The following is a 19,259-nucleotide window of genomic DNA, read 5'->3' on the forward strand; positions in this document are numbered from 1 at the left end:
GAGATGTATGTGAAGTGTAGTAAATTTTCTCAGAAAACACACTTTTTCTGTGTTATTCTTTGGCTTTAGTTTTGGGTACTTTTTCATTGTTTCTGGAGAGAGCGAGTGGCTTGTAGTGGTGATTGGTTGATGACTACCCAGTTGTCTAGCTAGAGATGTTCCAGGATAGTTGCATCAGGAATGCAGTTAACTTTAAATTTTCTTGTTGATGATAATTCTAAAGGGGTAAAAAAGGCAGAACCCCCACAACTTACAGTTACAAACTAAAATGAACACTCCTCCTGTGAACACTTTATCCCCTTCTGCCTCTGTCCTCTTCCTACACCTCTCTCCTCTTTGCTCTGCCCTCCCTGCCCATCTTAACCTGGTTCAATGTCCACTTCTTTTCTGCTGAGCTGTCTCTTGCCCTTCAAGATACCTCCCAGCTGTTGGACAGGTCCCACTGCTTGAACCAAGTCTTGATTGTAAAATTCATATCTTGTAAGAAAGAAGCTTATTGTTTGTTAAATTGATTAATCTGGTAGGTGACTAGTAGTTATGATTGAGAGGCTAGAAAGACAAGAAACTCTCTGAAGGGATCTGCAGGTACAGCAGTGTGTGTGTCTGTCTGCTAAGCCTTGCTGCTTGTGTCTGTCTGAGCTTTGGGCTCAAAGCTCCAGGCACAGCTCATCAGTAGCAGCAGTTTATAATGCACTCCACAGCTCAGCACTGGCCTGCCTTTTGGCACAGCCTGTTTACAATTGCTTAATGCTGATTTTTGATGCTGACCAACAGAAGCAGATAGCTAAACACCAATATTACTTCATTTAAGTACTTTGGAATTTCAGCCTAGAGAAGGTTTCTGATAAATTCATGTTATCTGTACTGTAGTAGAAAACATCCTGATTTGCTGGGCTTCTTTGCTCTGTGTGAATGCTGCTGATTTGGTGGCCATTAGATAGGCAGGTTTGAGAAACAGAGTGGGCAAAATCTTGAAGCTGCTTGCTCAGCAGGTTGCCAGAAGTATTTACCAGGTGGCAACATAAGCAGCAGATTGTATTCATGTGAAACTTTTGACTGCAGTTTCAGCTGGTCCAAAGTGATGGATTGGGGGAACTGTGCCAGTTTACATTAGGTAGAGATAGGACTGTATGGAGAAGTAATTCAAAACTGGAACCTGATTGGTGAGACAAATGGACCATCCATAGGAGTTATGGAAACTGATGAGTGGGGAAAAAACTTTCTGCCAGACAAAGTAGTCAAAAAAATTCTAAATTTTATAGTACAAATTAAAGCCATCTTTATTAGCTGGTTTTAATCTTGTTTTTTAGTATTGTAGTATATATCTGCTCAGATCAGATATAATCTTTGAAATAATCCCATGTTTTCTAGGGATTTTCAGAGTTACTAATGAAGTATAAGCTTTGGGAAATACAGGAAGGGCCTGGCAGTGCAGATCCTTCTTGCTCATTTGGTCAGTGTAAGGTGTCATCTCAATCTGAATGAGACCTCAGTGTTCTCAATGTAAATGTCTCCTCTCTGATCAACCCAGTTAAAGCACGTTGTGAATTTGCAAGCAAAACCTCAGGGATGCTTTTTGACTACTTGGTATTGAAATGCAGCATCTGGAAATGTGTAGAAATCTGATTGAAGGTGCTGACTGCAAAATTTGATGTGGTTGGAGATTTGCTTTGCTTTTGACAAATAAATGGGCAGAGATGGAAGGAACAAGTCCAGAGCTGCTGTCCAAAGATCTTTTTCCCTGGAAATACCTTGTAAATCTTCATGACTTTTGTGACTACTGAGATGACTGAAAAGATATTTGGACCCTGTTTATAAGGTCCCTGCTATGTCCAACCTGAGTTTGTTAATGCTCAAACTATAGGGATGAACTTCTGTTTGTCCTTTTCACCAATGTGGCATTTTATGGTGGGAGTAGCAGGTGCACTGTATGGACTTACCTCTTAGTATTGTGCAGCTAAGTCTGCGAAATGAACACAATGAAGCTTGCAAAGTTGCCAGTATTTGACACATGAAAGTTTTCTAAGGATTGTTACAGGTTGGATGGGTATCTCCTGTGCCTGCTTTTTGTCTCCAAATAGCAAAAGCAAGCATATGACTATGATGCACAGAGAACAGGGCACATGAGTAAGATGATGCTATTTTTACTCGATCACTCTTTAGAATAGAACAATTGTTATTTCATGTAACTCAAGTACTTGCCAAATATGCTTTAATGTAGCCTTAATTGATCTGTTTAAAATTTTAAGCAGCCAGCAGTATTCCCACTGAAACAAGTAGTTATGAAATGTTTGACACGGTAGGCAGTGGAGTGCACAGAGGTAGCAATTGATCATAGATTTATCTGCTAAGCCTTGAGCCTACAGATGGAGAGACAAAGACTTTCCATCTGCCCATGCAAAACTTTGGATGTATCAAGGCTGTGTTTTAAACCGTGCCTTCAGGCTTTTTTCCAGACAAGATTCACAGAGTACCCTCTAGGAAAAGACAAGGCTTGCCCCCAGATGCCAGTAACTTACTATGGCTCTTGGTGACTTCTGTGTACCATCAAGCGTGCTCAGACAAGCTGTCTCTTGGCTGCTTGCCAGCTGGGAGGCAGGCACGTAAGGTAGGGAGGGGAGCAGAGCATTCATGTTGCCCTGCATGCTCTCCTTTCAAATTGCCTGCACGTGTTGTAAGGGATCTGTGCGGGCACGGAGCTCAGCTCACATGTATTGGGCAGCTCCTGCAGGGGAACAAATTCTCTTGCTCTTTATACATGGAAAGGACTTGGGTTTGTGTTCCACCATGTGGAAAAAAAATACACTGTGTATTGCATTAGTTTTGTTCCTTCCTTATTTTTTTAGGACAGATGTGGGGTCATTTTTACAATGTGGGTGCTCCACTCACTAGTTTTTTTGCAGAGCTGTTGACTCTCATAACTTGGCAGATCTCAGCAGTCTTTTATTTAAGTTCTGGAAAAGTGGATATTTTCCAGAAGATTCAGCTCTACCATTGAGTTAGGAGTACAAGAACACTTAAGTACCTTTTGTTTTAAATAACAGTTTGTTTCATAAATGTAATCTGTGGATCTGTGTTGTTGTGTCTGCCGGCACCATTCATCATGTGCTTGTTGCTGTGCGGTCGGTGCTCTACAGAACATCCACCCTCCCTCTCCAAATGGAAACAAGTTCCCACCACAGAAAGCTTTCAACCCAAGTTAAATGACAATTGTTGGGGGAGCATGGAGAAAGACATGGCATTAATCAACTGTGAGGTGGGGTTTTCAGCAGGGAAAGGAGAATATAAATGATCTGAAACTGGATGAAGAGTTGTATTACTGGGACATATGGATGATGTATGAATATTGAGATTGTATGGAAGAATATTGGAAGAGGTTCTGTTTCAAAACCTAATTATACTGCTGATATCTACTGGTATTAGGCTGATACTTTCAGCTGATTTGGAGAGTGTTTGTTGTCTTGATGGACTTTTAAAGTCTGGGACTGATGAGATGGATGTAGTTTGGCAGAAGGAAGAAGTGCTGAGGCAGTAGAAATATTGTCAAAGCAGTGGTGTGAGGAAATGGTCTGAATACAGAGGGTGGGATGAGCTGGTATTAGCCAATACCAGAGTAATGACGGGTAAGGGTCTGGACAATATTGTAGTAAGAAACTACTTTGTCTGTACGTAGAATCTTTTCCAGACAAATGTCATTAAGTTCTAAAAGACATTTAAGAAGTGCCAGCTATGAGGGTCAGAGCACTTGTGCTGTGGTAAAGTTAGTGATTTGTGATTATCTTCTGAGAGCTGTTTAAACTCAGTTCTACAGAGTGTTAACCCTGGGTGCTGTTAGCCCCCCAAACCCTATTAGGTTTGATAGTTGATCCTGAATTTACAGCTAACCTTATCTAGCTAAAATTATACAAGGTGCTCATTTAAGAAGAGAACATCAACCTCTTTCCCTATTTTAACAAATCTTGAAAGGGAACAATTCTGGTTTGCACTGACATTTAAAAGGAGGCAAGAGCTCCACCTCTGTCTGCCCCAGAGATGGATCTGTATATTTCTGTGTGGTAACAGGAAATAACAGACCCATGCAAGGAAATATTCTTTGCTTCCTATCCCCTGTGCAGCTGAGGGTTGGAGGCAGGACTAGAAGACAACAGTAGAGCTGGCCACCTGAAGATGTGTCATGGCAAAGAGAGATTAGCTTTGCCAAGTGACTGAGATACTTATTCGCTTTAGGAAATAAATATCCCTAGGAAATTTAAAAAAGTTGTCTCTCTCCCCAGTATTCACAACTCTGCAAAGGTCTCCTAAGGCAGCCTGTGTTTCTTTTAATCAGTCACCTGTTTTCAATTAAAAGGTAATGGCTATGTATTGAATTGCTAGCAACCTCTTCCATTTTTTCTCTTTTGTATCCTGAAGGAGTCCAATAAAAAGCATTGCTGAAACAGCACTAACATTCATTGCTCTCGAAAGAATGATGGACAGCATCTTGCCAAGTGATTTATTTAATTTTTAATCCATTCAGGTGATGTTATAGAACTATAGAATCATTTAAGATGGAAATGGCCTTTGAGATCAAGTCCAACCCTTAACCCAGCACTGTCAAGTCCACCACTAAACCAAGTCCCCAAGTGCCACCTCTACATGTCTTTTAAATACTTAGAGGGATGGTGACTCCACCACTTCCCTGGGCAGCCTATTCCAATGCTTGACAACCCTTTCCATGAAGAAATTTTTCCTAAAATCCAACCTGAGACCATTTCCTCTTGTCCTATTGCTTATTACTTGAGAGAAGAGACCAATCCCCACCTGGCTACAGCCTCCTTTCAGGTATTTGTAGAGCGATAAGGTCTCCCTGTGCCTTCTTTTCTCCAGGATACAGAACTCCAGCTCCTCAGCTGCTCCTTTGCTGCTTTGTTGCCCTTCACTGGACGCATTCCAAGCCCTCAATGTCTTTCTTGTAGTGAGGGGCCCAAAACTGTACACAGGATTCAAGGTGTGGCTTCACCAGTGCTGAGCACAGGGGGCAATCACTGCCCAGGTCCTGCTGACCACACTGTTTCTGATACAGGCCAGAATGCCATTGGACTTCTTGACCACCTGGGCACACTGATGGCTCGTGTTCAGCTGCTGTCAACCAACACCCGCAGGTCCTTTTCTACTGGGCAGCTTTCCAGCCACTGTTCCCCTGGCCTTTAGTGCTGCCTGGGGTTGTTGTCACCCAAGTGCAGGACCCGGCACTTCACCTTATTGAACCTCATACAGCTGGGCTCAGCCCATTGATTTGGCCTGTCCAGATCCCTCTGTAGAGCCATGCTAACCTCCAGCAGATCAACACTCCTGCCTAACTTGGTGTCATCTGCAAACTTTTTGAGGATGCCCTCGATCCCCTCATCCAGATCACCGATAGATACTAAACAGACATGGCCCCAATACTGAGCCTTGGGGAACCCCACTAGTGACTGGCCATCAACTGAATGTACTCCATTCACCACCACTGCCTGGGCCTGGCCGTCCAGCCAGCTTTATGCCCAGTGAACAGAACACCCATCTGAGCCATAAGAAGCCAGTTTCTCCAAGAGAATGCTGTGGGAGACAGTATCAAAGGTTTTACTGGAGTTCCAAGTAGACAACATCCACAGCCTTTCCCTCATCCATTAAACAGATCACCTGGTCATATGTAGAAGGAGATAAGGTTAGTCATGTTACCATGTTATCAGAAACCTCTATCATTTATAGCTTCCTGTAATGCATGGTAAATGAGTGCTGTAACTCAGAAGGATTTCCTTGTTCATTCCCTATCACCCTCCTCCCTAATCGCTATTGTTTGGGGGCACTGGGAAGGGAGGAGTTGCAATTCACAGGAAGCTTGCTGCTGGCAGCGTTCTTCCAGGCAGGGTGAAGTCCTGCTGTGCTTTGTCATTTCTCTTTGGTGAGCACTGGAACAGAGCTGACAGCCAATAACTGCCTGTTTCTGGGTGTTGCTGGGGTCTGTTAGCATTTCAAAGGTGTGTGCGGGAATCTTCAGCTAGGCAAGATCCTTGGAGAAGACAGTTGGAGGGATTTTTATGGACCATGTTCCATACCAAGTGTCTTCTACTGCTAATTTCCAGCCCTTGCTGGAGCAGGGTGAACAGGGAGTACTTTTACAGGTTGGTTTGAATATCTCTCACTTTTTGTGAAGGAGTGAATTAGTTTGGCTACTAAAAGAACAGTTTCCATCCTCATTGGACTGTGAAAAAAAATCTGTCTTGGTGGATCACATCAATCTTTTCTGTGGTCTGGAGGATAAGCAAAGTAATTGTTAGTAATTGTTTCTTTCTTTTACGTAGGTAAATATGTTCTAGAGGAGTTAGATAATAGTAGGTGGATATGATCTAGGAAAGAGAATTTTTTTGGTGTCTTAAGACACGCTGATATAAATATAAAGCACAGAATCATTTCTGATTTTTAAGTTCCTATAGTCTGTCCTAGCTTGCAGATGTAGGTATTGTTGTGCTTGCAGAGATCACTTGTCTTTACAAATATTTGGATGTTTTTAAAAATCCCAAGGAGAAGAGGCCAACTTTTTGCCTTTTGCTTTAATTCTGTACCAAGGAATTGCTGTAACTTAGGCTCAAAGTTTTCAATTAACACTCTGGGGTATAAGGTGAATGAATTTTCAGAAGGTATTGTGGTTAAAGAACCCTTTGCCTTCTCTGGGAGCTTGAGTGAGTTTCCCCTGAGAGGCTTTGCAGGCTGATCTGTAGCTGGTAGAAACTGGCAGTTCTGATTCCTTCCCTGGCTCCCCACCCTTTCCTTCTAAGCCAAGCAAGGGTAAAAGGGCAGCTTTTATTTTAGCTTTACATTGTGGTTTAGGTTTCTATTCAGGTCTGTCAAACATTACATCACAGTATCTGAGCAAAGTTCTTTTGCACATGGGAACTTAGGACCATTAATTACAAGTAGCACTAAAAGTAGCACAGTTACACAAGAATATAAATGCAAAGGTGGGCTAGTCCCATGAAGGGGAAGTTGCCTCAGGATCCACACATTTTAAAATTGCCATGCATGCCAAGAAGGTTGTTAAGGTTACTGTCTATGTGAGTGCTGAAACTGTAAAAATTTAGGCAGAAAACAAACTGCTGCTGTAGTTCTAAATGGGCATTTCTGTAGTGTAGTTTGCATTTGTTTTATTTTTTTCTCTGAATGCTTTTCTTATTCCGCTGTCATTAGTCCACATCTCATTATATACTCATAGAGAGTACATTCCTCTTGCTTGTTAGGATGATGTAGGTGGTAACTTGCAGTAGTACAAAGGGCTGAAGGAGAGATAATCAGCTGGATAAGTCATTACTCTGTGCAGAGAATGACTTGCTGACTTGCTGCATACAGCTTACTTATCCCACATTCTTTAAGACATAAAATGTTGTAGGAATTGAAAATGTAGTAGAAAAACTTTAACTTGCTTGCCTAGAAAGGAAAAAAAGGCATGGTCGAATGATGAATACCTGATAAGAGCTGTTAAGTTGAGGGTCTTGGATGGCGCAGTGAGTCTGGTGGAGCACAATTCAACACAGTAGCCTGAACTAAATAGTCTTATACAGTGCTGCATTTCTCTCATTTTCTTTCTCAAATAGCTCACCCTGAATCCATGTCAATGGTTCATTTGCTATGGTCTGACATAGCTCTGGTTACCACATGGCACTTCTCAGCAGTTTGTGCTAAATGTTTGAAACATCGGGTACTTCTTTCCTAAGCAGTGTTTCTCTTTCTTGTGTTTTATTTCCCAGCTATCCATTGCAATCTGAATCCAAATGGTATTGATCATCCTGTCCCCACAGAAGGTATTAATCTGCAACTCGAAGGTGAAGGAGTTGAATCACCCTCAGTTAAGAACACTAGTGCTCCAAAAGGGCCTGAGTCAAAAGAGACACCTAAGAGACAAGTGGAGCCAGAAATATCTAAGGTAGGTAGGACTGGATTCTTATTTATTTTGGGGAGTCTTAAAGAATCCAGGCTTCTTGAAGTCCTGGCTGCTGCTTAAAAAGCATTTATAATTCTGTTAAAGACATAAAAAAGGCAACGCAGAAAGAACCGTGTCTTGCAGATTACACCATCTAAGGAGTCTTTCTGCTGCGCCTTTTGCAATCGGATATGTCTGTCACATATTGGCCTCATGAGCCACCAGCGTGCCTGCAGCAAATGTGGATAGTGCCTTCCCAAATCTTCGTTCGCGAAGCCCAGCCATGATGATGAAAGACATAAAAAGGTGCAAAAGTAACAGTCTGAGGAAGTGGGTGTTACAGAAGCAAAGTATTGCCATGGAGTTCTAGCACACACACATCTTGGACATTGAACTATTTTATTTTTCTCTAAATGAAGATAATTAAAATACTGGAATCGCTCTTTTTCAGGCACTATGGAGACTTTTTTCTCCAAATGACTTGGGTAACAATCAGCATGGCAACAGATATGTTTTTCTTGAATTTTTTTTTTTGTTTACTTATTTATTTTTTCCTAGGGCAGGTAAAAGAAGAGAAAGGTTCTGTGGATATATGAGAATTTTTATAGGGGTGACTGATTTTAATAAACTGTTAACTTATTTTAGAAAAAATACTAGGCCAGTTCTTCCGTGTCTGATATGATGGTGAACAAACATAGTTCAGAGGTGAATTCCTAAAAACAAATGTAGCATCTGTTCTTATTCATAAGCTGCTGCTTTTTGTTTGAGTGCAGCAGACATGACTACCAAGTGCAGGTGAATGTGTGTGCTCCAGATACTTTGGGTATAGGACAAAAATTTGTCATATTAGATACATTTTTAACTAGAATGAAAAGTAGGAGAACGTTATAAAAATAATTGTGAGAGATTCTTTAAAAACTTTATCAGCCTTTTTGATCTTTAAAAGCTTAAAACCTTTTGGTTTGAGGGTGATTTCTGTACAGTGGAAAATCAAGTTTTTACTGAATCTGACACTTTTAGAGTTAATAAAGCAAATAAAATGAGTGTTTTTTTTTAACGTTCAAAAAAGGCAATAGAAATTATTTCAATGACTGAACAAGTAGAAGTATTTCTTAACGCCAACAGTACAATAAATCTAACAAGTAATACACGTATGGTTGTGACATATTTCACTTTTAAAATAAAATGTTTTGAGCAGTAGCCTTGACAATAAAGGCTTGGTATGAATTCTCCATTCTGATTTTTATCTAAAATATTTAGTTTTAAATTAATATAATTTACAGTCATTCATTCTGACTTAATTCATCCAACTAGATCTACTACAGTTTGGCAATAATTAAAATCACTGCTACTTTTGCAGTGTATTTGGTGGCCATTCTGAAGCATGTTGCTGCTTTCTCTTGAACCCTTGGAGAACAGGTTTGTGCTTATGTGCTTTGAGTTATCCATTTGGTAACAAGATCACCAAATTTTGGATGGGCTTTGAGACAAAGCTCAGCTAATAATTTATTTACCCAGCTTTTCACAGAGAAAGACAAGCTAACCCTGCTCATGTTTCAACATCAGCAGATGAAAATCTGCCCTGTATTGAAAGCTGAGGAGGTGTGTTAAACTTGGAGCAGATCTTACAAGCTTGGGAGTGAAGAAGCTAAATGATGCAATTGGAAATGGGCTCATGTGTAGTTGACGTGGAACACAGTCATATCAAACTTGTCTTTGCTTGCAAAAGACTTATCCTAATGAAAAATCAGAATGAAATATATCAGTGATTTAATGTTATGGAGCATGTTTTCCACTGTCTGAGCTGTAATCGTTGGACTGATGAATAGAAAACAGGTTGTTCTTGGTGTGGAGACAGCTGGGGAAGAGGGGAAGCATAGTGCTCTCAAGGTAGTGAAATCCACTATTGGTTTCCCACATTTGATTGCAGTAGCTTTATTGAGAAAATTGGGCATGCTTCACATTTAAAAACAAACAAACCAACTGAATTTTTGCTTGATGGAATAAGCTTGGCATGCTAGTATCAAGCTAGTGGAATGGACTATTTTTCTGAATGTATTTCTGCCTTGTTAGTAACTTTGTCTTTTATGTGTTGTATTACTTTAGTGACGTTTTTCATCTGAATTCATATGTTACAGCCTGAGGTGGCCTGTCTTTTCTGGCTAGCTCTGCCTTAAATTTAAAAATTTTATTGCTTTATCCTCTAAAATGTAAATAAAGAGTTGGATTTTAACTTGTGTGGCTTTAAGAGTTGGATTAAGCTGTCATTATGAAACTTCATCCATGCAATCATATCTGTACAGTGGAAAGATGAGCAGGAATAGAGGAAAGTACTGTAAATAAAGCATTGTGGGCAGAGCCATTTGTTTTATAATTCCTCATTGCTCAGATGTTTTTAAAAAGATTTCTTTGCAATCCTAGGTATCCAAATAGTATTAACACATATCTCATATCCACAGTAGTGAGACTTACATTGCACAAAGCAATGCAATATATTGAATATAATTTAAGATGCCTTCTAGACCCTCTTCTCTGCTTTCAGCTTTCTAATTTGTCTTCATGGAGACCACTTCCAGTACTTCCAACAATGAATGGTTTTGCTGTCCAAAGAAACAAACAAAATCTCCTTTATAATGAAATGTGTCCTACTTTTTCTGTCCTCAGCTATAGAATTACAGAACAGTAGTAACTCATGGGTTACAGATAGATTTAAATTTCCTTTTTATGCATCTACTGTAATGTAAATATGGGAGTAAAAGTATTTGTTTCTGTATTTGGGATGCAGACAACAGAAGGTGTAGTGTGAGTGAAGGATCACTCATTTATAAGTTCCTGATGAGTATGGAATCTAAGATTTATAGGCTGACTGAGGTAGAATTTTAATGGAAAATGGAACAGTGATCTTAGCCTCCCTCAGCTGGTTCTCTAAGGAACCACCTTGTTACAAATATAAGCAAGTCCAGAAAAGGCCAGGGTTATTATTATCTAAACTGATGTGCATAATCCAGTCAGACTCTGATAATGTACAGGATATAATACAAACTAGGAAAATAGATGAAGTGTAAAAATACTTCTGTTTTTATTTCTATATATCAATATATCACTTTCTTGTTCGGTAATTGATTTTTCAGCATTTATGGTATTTAAAAACAGGCAGTTGAGTGGTTAGTTTTACAGAGTGGAAAAATTCATTGTACAAGGCAAGAATGGTTTCTAATATAGAAATATATTCTAATATATTTTAAAATATAAATGATTTCTTTAACACCACGTACATCTAACCTCTGTTATGTGTGTTTTGTGGAATTCTTATCTTTTTTTCATTAAAATTCTACTTCTGGCTCTTATGTCTGCTCTGTTTGGTTTTAATATCATAGTTACAGAGTAGAGTTCTGTTAAAAAGAAACAAACAAAAAGTTTTGTTATACTTTTGGAGTCCTGTACTTCTCTGAGTATGGCTTTAACAGAAGGTGACTTTTCTAACAAGGTTCAGAAAATGATCTCTTATGGAAGTATTAACTTTTATCAAGGCCTCCCACGTGTTGCACTCACAAAGCCCTGTTCATTGTGAGCGTGAGACCCAAACCTGGTCTGTCACTTGTTAGATTATTTATTCAGGGAGTTTTGAGATCTAAGTAGGGTGTGCATATCTGGTGACACACTTTGTCTCATTATGTGGTAGCAGTAGTAGCAGGTAATAAAGGCTTTCTAATGGCAACCACTGCAGTTAGACTTTTTATCTTTTATTGCAGTTTTTTTTATCCAACTCAGGACAAATTAACAATCCTTTAAAATGTTCATGAAAACTATGAAAAGTAAAAAAAACCCACAACTGGTAAAAGAAGTGAGAAGCTTTTATCTTGTCTTCTGTTGCTAAGTGCTATATAGACACAAGTAGACTATACTTTTTGTTGCAGTGTAGCTCATTAATTCCTTTGGTTGCTTTTGCTTTCTTAAAAAAAATACTTTTTTTCAAACTGACACCGAACAACACTAAAGGGCTGATGAACTCAGTAACCAGAGGATGGTCTTACTGGTCCCAATTCAGCACTGACTGGGGTAGAAACAGCTCCTATGGCTTCCCTGGGAGTGGAGCTCTGCTCTGATTGGAAAGTATTTGGGGTATGTGTGTTAAGTGTGTGATGAAAAGTCCAAGCACAAAAGAGTGAGGCTTTTAAATAGTAAGGGTGTTACAGAATTCTTAGAAATATAAAAGTTTTGTCAGTTATTTAAAGAAAAAAATGTCCTGGTGCTGTTCTCTGACAAGAGACTAGAAAAAGTAATTTTCTAGAAGAATTTTCTAAGTTTTTTAATCAGTGGCTTCTGTTTCACAATGTTTATCCTTATTGGTCAAGCTTATAAAATGGGTTGGATGAGAAAGATGGTATTATGCCAGACTGGATGAGGCTTTGAGCAACCTGGTCCAGTGGGAGTGTCCCTCCCCATGGCAGGGGGCTTGGAACTAGATGGTTTTTAGGGTCCCTTCCAATCCAAATCATTCTACACCCCCCCCCTTTTTCTTTTTTTCCTTTTTTTTTTTTGTGGTTTGTTGAGAAATACCAATGCCCACTGAACTGGGGCAAAGATGTTTTACTATTTTGTGTTGTCTTCCTACTATCCTCTTCCTCTGGTGGCCACAGGATGTGGGAGCAAGAACGCAGATTGGACTGACTGAAGTTAACAAACATTTTACCTATTGAAGTGAAGGTTCAACAAAAGCCCAGCTGGGCTGTTCCACTCCTCCAGATTTTGCTGTAAAATGGTGTGACAGGGTGGGAAGGTGTTTGAATTGCAGACCTCTGCATGTTTCCCAGTGGAGGTGCTCGCCTTAGATGGTGAAATGTTAGTTTACTGACAGAAAGTTTGCTTTTCTGAGTTGATTTTTTTTGGAGCAGTAGTTAACAGATTACCAATGTCCACATCAGCTCGCCACAATGAAAGTCAATAGATATGGTGTGTGATTTATTTTTTTTCCCAATTTTTTTTCCTCTCCCCACTCTTTGACTGCAACAGTGACAAAACACCACTTATTGCATTGGGTCTTCTTTAATTCAAGCAAAAATGGGTACAGAATCTGAGCGTACAGTATGTCTGAAGTGGATTTAAAAATATTTGTTAAATGTTACTATCATAGCTGAAATAATTATACTTCAGGGCAATGTGCCTTTCTAATGCCTCATTCTGTGATTATTAGTAATGCACAATAATTAGTGTGCTTGCTTCTATCTTCATTTTCAATAGACTCTTTCTTTCATGTGTTGCATAGTTAGAAGTATCCATGCTGTCTTGTTTCAGGTATCTAAATAAGGTGCTGAAACGTTCAATGTATATGTATCTCTTCCTCTCTCAGCCTGTCATTCACAATTGTGACCTCTGGCTGAAGCCTGAAGTTTCAGAACCGTGCAGCGAATAAACCTCTTATCCTGAGCTGTGAAACAGGAGTGCTGGGTGACTCTGTACATTTCAAACAGCTGAGACTGATGTTTTGTTTATTGCTCAGGGATTTCACTGGTGTGAATGAAGTGCTGGAGTAACCCTCCCTGTAGTGCAAAATATAGCTGCTTAGTTCAGAATCCACGTTCTCATGAGCCAGAAAAATAAGAAACATCTCTCTCTGTTGGGGTCCTGTAACCAGCTTATCACAGGAGAACAAATGTCTGATTCGGAATCCAAGTGTGTTCTTGCTGTAGCATGTTTTTCACCATTGCTGTATCATCCATTATGTCATAAATAGTGTAATATGAAAGCCCACATTCTTGCAGCGAGGTTTCTACATTCAGCATAAAAGATCTGGCTTCTCCTATTCATCCTGTTCACCTTGACTGCGTGTCTGGGGGTTCTGAAAAATATCTGCCCTGACAGCAGCCACATGGAAGTGGGAGATCTCACCCGACTTGGTTTGTAGTGCTCTGTCCAGGACAGTGAGGGGAAAGAAAGGCAGCTGCAAAGGACCATTATTCGTGTGCTTCTCCTTTGCCCCCCATCACCAAGTGTGATTATTTTCCTGTTGCTTTTCTCCCCATAAGAAACGAAAATAATTAGTTCAGTGGAATACTTAGCTTTTTAGATGCGTTTAAGTAGAACAGGTGAAATCTACTCACAAAGACAGTATTGATTGACCTAAAGGGATCCTTTATGAAATTCACCTGTTGTACAGGTGCTCTATCTATGCATGTTCTACCTATCACTTCAGTCCATCAGGTGGTAATAAGAAGAGGAATTTCTCTTAGGCTTTTTGCAGTTGGACTATGACTTTCAGAAAAAAATGAAGGATGAGAACATTTTCAGTAGCTGCTGCACACAGTGCTTGCATGTGGAGCATGTCAAGGTGTTGGCCTGTGGGAAGAGGTGCAGTCTGTGACCCTGCAGTGTGCTCGGGGCTGCACAAATGCACGGCAGTGCAGTGGCTTCTGCTGCAGGGAGGGACTGCAGTCCTTGTATAGGGCTGGCCTGAGCAGATGGTTACAAAGAGGCAGCTGAGAGAGCATAAGGAGGGAAGCATAGTCTGATCTGGCTCCTGTCGTCCTGTGAAAGCTATCAATGTGAAATTTGTGTTCTTTCCCATTACACTAGTGTGAAAAGGAGCAGCAATTGCAGTACATATTAGCAAACATAAGCAGTAAAAAGCTGTGGTAGTACTCTAGAAATAAGTGGGATGTCAATACTATACACACATATAGACACGGACACCTTATTTAAAAGAACTTCTCTTGAGGGAAAAAGAAATATAGATAAAAAGATGGAGCAGCTTTTAGAGGAAAAAGCAATTCCATACAACGTGTGGATGCATAATGTACTTACAGTGCCAGTTCTGCTGCTTGCCTCATTGTGAAGCTGCTCAACAAAGCCATCCAAACTCTCTGCTTCCACTTTGAAGCTACTTTAAGGGCTTCATAGAGATTGCTTCAAAAATAAAGCAGTATTATATCCCCAACACAGCTACCTTGTTGAGAAAGGAAAATATAGAATTGTCTGGTCAAGAAAATAATAGCATTCTGATTAGAGGGATTACAAAATGTTCTATAGAACCAATTTAGCCTTTAAAATGGGAAAGCAGTTTAATGCTCCACTGCTGGCACTGCAGGTCTGCAAATGGTGCATCTCACCTGAGTTATAACAATAACTGCATTAATCTGCCACATGTGGTTGCCACTTCTGCCAAACTGATGGGCAGTTGCTGCAGTCATCATAGAATCGTAGAATGATTTGGGTTGTAAGGAACCTTTAAAGATCATCTAGTTCCAACCCACATGCTGTGAGCAGGGACAGTTTCCACTAGACCAGGTTGCTCAGAGCTCCATCCAACCTGGCCTTGAACACTTCTGGGGATGGAGCATCCACAAATTCTCTTGGCCACCTGTGCCAGTGCCTTACCATCCTCACAGAGAATGTCTTCCTAATATCTAATCTAAACCTACTCTCTTTCAGTTTGTAAGCTATTCCCCCTTGTCCTGTCACTACATGTCCTTGAAAAAGTTCCTCTCCATCTTCCTTGTAGGCTTCCTTCGGGTATTGGCAGGCTACAATTAAGTCACCCAGAGCCTTGTCTTTTCAAGGCTGAACAATTCCAATTCCCTCAGCCTTCCCTCGTAGGAGAGATGCTCCATCTTGCTAATCATCAGCCCTCCTCTGGACTCGCTCCAACAGGTCCATGTACTTCCTGTGCTGGGGACCCTAGAGCTGGATGCAGTACCCAAGGAGGGGGTCTCACAAGAGTGGAGTAGAGGGGCAGAATGACCTCTGCCCTTTTCTTTAGAAGTGGGAACTTTTTTTCCTTTCCACTTTGAAAAATAATATAATTGTGGAGCACTGGGAGTGAGAAGTGTCACAGTCGTAAAAGGGGTATGGGACTGTAGTAGCCGTGATAATGTCTGAAAGGAGTTTCTTGTATTATCAGTGCTGAGGAGGGAAAGGATTTCATTAGAAGTCTGGAAAAGGGTGGCCGGGGCAGAGTGGAGTGTGTCTTTCCCTGAGTTGCTATGGGTAGAGTTCAGTTTGCCTCTTAAATTACAAGTACCTAGGTGTGTAAACTCCTCTTACATTTGGTGGAGATCTGCTCAGTGTGCTCAGAGGAGCACAGAGAGGGATCAGACTCCACCTGAAGTGAGCACCGCTCAGCTGAACCTGTCTGCACTTTAGGGACTGCTTTGACACTTGAATCTCGGTATTTGGATCTGGAACTTGGTTCTTTCCTCTACCCTACTAGCTAACCTCTGCATTTGATGTTGAAATGGTTATCCATGTCTGATAGAGGTGAGACCTTGCATTAGGAGACTGTATTTCAGAAGCTGCATTTACCTCAAAAATCATACTTGGAACAATTAGGATAGACTACTCCCATATATTTGGCTATGTTCAAGATGATATTATGGCAAGCAAATAGATAATTAGGACCAAGTAAAACTGCTCTCTCAATAGAAATCTGAGATTTGGAATAAATTTGCTGACAAAATTTTGTCTTTTGCATGTGTATGTATGTAAAATTGATTGTCCAGGTCAGAGTGTCCAAGAATGATAAATGCAGCAGTACATTTGCTGCCTGTTCCCGTTCCTCTCCATGGGACAGATTCTCCAGCTGTTTTCCATGGGTAGTCATAAGAGCCTGCACTGATGTCTGTGTCATGCCTCTGATTTTGATTGGAAGCATTTGGTGGATGGAGACTGAAGTGAACTGGGGTTTGGCTCTGAGAGGCCTCTAGGCACTGCAGAAACACCAACAATAATGACCTCTGAAATCAAGGAGACTTTTCTGTATTCTTTCATTTCATACTATGCAAATACCAGTTCTTTTTAGCTGTTTCTGAGTGTGGACTTCAGTCAGAAGTGTTTTGGTTTTATCTCTGTTCTACAGTCAGCTGTAGATTACTGTGTAGCGGATGTGCCACTGCAGGGAGCAGGGAAACAACTCCCAAATGTTAAAGCAGATATTTTATATGATGCTGTGTATCATCCGCAGGGCAAGCAGAAGGTAAGGTGAATGTTCTGTTTAATGAGAGACAATTCTTCCCTTTTCCTCTTCAGTTTTTTTGACCAACTCATTTGTAAGTAGCATGGGGTTTCCTTGGCTGTGATGCCATTAAGTGAAACTCTGATATAGTGATTCAGCCTGGGGATGGCTTTTAGTGCTTGTGTCCTACTTTTAGTACTTTTATGCTTCTAGTTACGTTGATGAGGTGCTTTTATATTGTCATTAATCGCTCTGGGCATTTGCAGAGTTACTTCAAACCTAAGAATGATGTCCAAGTGTGACAGACTCTTAAACTGAAAGAAGTGTTGCAAGTTTGCAATGAGAGGGCAGAGGGAGTGGGGAAGGAGTACAACAGCATGTTTCTTTGAATTTGGGAGGTGTTAATGTGCAGCTGAGGCCTTTGGCACTTGTGTTAAGGAAACTTTCCTGTCAGACCATCCAGGACCCACTCTGTCAGTCACACTTGCACCACCTGAGCTGAGACTGAGGCCCTTTTGCAGCTATACTCACCACACTCACACAGTCAGACAAGGTTTTCTTACGGGCTCGACCCCAGGTTTCCCATAACAGAGTCTCAGATGTCTGGATCTTTAAAATAACTTAATTATAGTGCAGTAACAGACTAACAGCTTGAGCTGGTGCCTACAAGGAGGGATCCTGAACAAAGGAATGCCTGGGCTTTTATACCCTCACAGTCTAAGCGTGAGACAGTTGGGTCCTCAGATCCTGCTGTGTCTCTGAGTATCTGGTCACCTGGAGGGTTCCACAGGTCCCTGTGCCCTTTGTTGTGCAAAGGGTTGGTGCCAGTTTTCAGCCTCTTGCCTCTGGCTCCCACTGCCCAGAGCTCAATGTGCAGCTCTCACTGCAGCTGCACCCCAAGCTACTGGCACTGAACACTTGGAACAGACAAATACTGCTGGTGATAGTGGCATGAAACCTTGCAAGTAAATTCCCTTTAAGAGATTACAGAATGTGAATCCAATTCTGTCAACAAATCAACAGTTTAAGACGAGAAAATAGATTACCTTCTGGTTTTAGGCTGTTTACTTATTTTAAGCTTTTGAACTAGCTCTTCTTCTGTTTGTGGAAACTTGTGATGTTTTCCTATTCTCTGAGTATTCCAACTGCCATCTTCATTATGCCTTCCCTGTGAGACCCTGCAGACCAATACATAGCCATCTTCTGCCCACCAGTTCAGTCTTCCCTAGAGTCTCTATCTTTTCTCCCTTACGGAGAGCAAAGAGTTCTCTAGAGTCAGAGGTAACTGACCAGTTAAGACTGATGTAATATTCAATCTTTGTAAAGTGTTGCCTGAAATGGGAGATGCTTGTCCTGGTCTCTATGCTGCAGTGCTGCTAAAGCCCACCACCTCTACCTGCTTCAGACTGAATAACAAGCAGAATCTGCTTAGGGCTTCCCATCAGTCTGACTGTGAGTGTGCAGTGGAAGAAGCTCAACATGGGTTTGAGGCAGCCATGCCCATCTTATGTCCCTCAGCAGCTCACAGGTGTGACCTTTCTTGCAACCTCAAGAGCTGCAACAGTAGAAGCAGGCGGAGTGTGCAGCCCTGGCTGCTCGGGAGGGGGAGCAAGGCCACCATTTTGGGTTACAGGAAGCTGTTATATTGGACATTATTGCCAACATGAACATTGTGTTTCCTGCTCACACAACTGCTAGCAATCACTAACATGGTCTGGAGCATCAGTTCTTTCGTCTCCCTAACCTTCGAGTTTCATACTCAGAGATCGTAGTTATTACTGGTAGGGGCTGTTGTCAGAAGATGTACTTGATGGAAAGAATATTTCTAATTCTACCAATGTCTAGGAATTAATATTGTGATGATGCATCAAGCGGCACTTCTAGGGTTAAATGTGTCCTCGACGTGCATATCTAAAAATAGAAAAAACCTTCAGCACTGAACAAGGTAGAGTTACTGCGTATCTTGAGGCCTTTTTTCGGTTCTTAACATAGAGAATCTCATAAGTGGGTATTATGTTCTGCCAATTTTCCTTTTTTCTCTAATGTCTATAAGTGCATCCATCAACTACTGATGACTTTGCTGACCTAGACACCCTCTACTTTTTTTGCCTTTTTTTCCTTGCTTTAAACAAAAGCGTGACAATAGAGTCTGTACCTAATGGTTTTAGAACTGCTATTAATTCATCTTTCATTCAAGGCTGATTGCTTTCAATCTTAGCAGTATGCTTTAGATTGCAAAAGATTTTGTGAATGTGTTCTCATTATTAAAGGGTAGATGTGACCGAACTTCAGCACACCTATGCTGAAAATATAGTCTTTTGTCTAAATAAAACTTGTATATAGGTTTGAAGATGTATTTTTAAATAATCAATTTTT

General features: G+C 40.7%; 1 protein-coding gene across 6 annotated transcripts in view; it reads left to right on the forward strand.

The window, feature by feature from the left end:
• Positions 1-19,259, forward strand: part of SAMD12 (sterile alpha motif domain containing 12) — a 190,990-nt gene that overhangs the window by 10,204 nt on the left and 161,527 nt on the right. For 4 of the 6 annotated variants that reach the window (XM_032678154.1, XM_032678164.1, XM_032678173.1 and 1 more), the window contains exons 1-2: positions 1,586-1,632; positions 7,764-7,939. In XM_032678154.1, coding sequence (XP_032534045.1) covers positions 1,596-1,632; positions 7,764-7,939 — 213 coding nt within the window. In that variant the 5' untranslated portion in view covers positions 1,586-1,595. Of the gene's footprint in view, positions 1-1,585; positions 1,633-7,763; positions 7,940-19,259 lie in introns of those variants that run through there. The other 2 variants (XM_032678183.1, XM_032678145.1) reach the window with 1 other exon arrangement.

This window comes from Chiroxiphia lanceolata, chromosome 1 (genome assembly GCF_009829145.1).
Source record: "Chiroxiphia lanceolata isolate bChiLan1 chromosome 1, bChiLan1.pri, whole genome shotgun sequence".
Taxonomy (NCBI): Eukaryota; Metazoa; Chordata; class Aves; order Passeriformes; family Pipridae; genus Chiroxiphia; species Chiroxiphia lanceolata.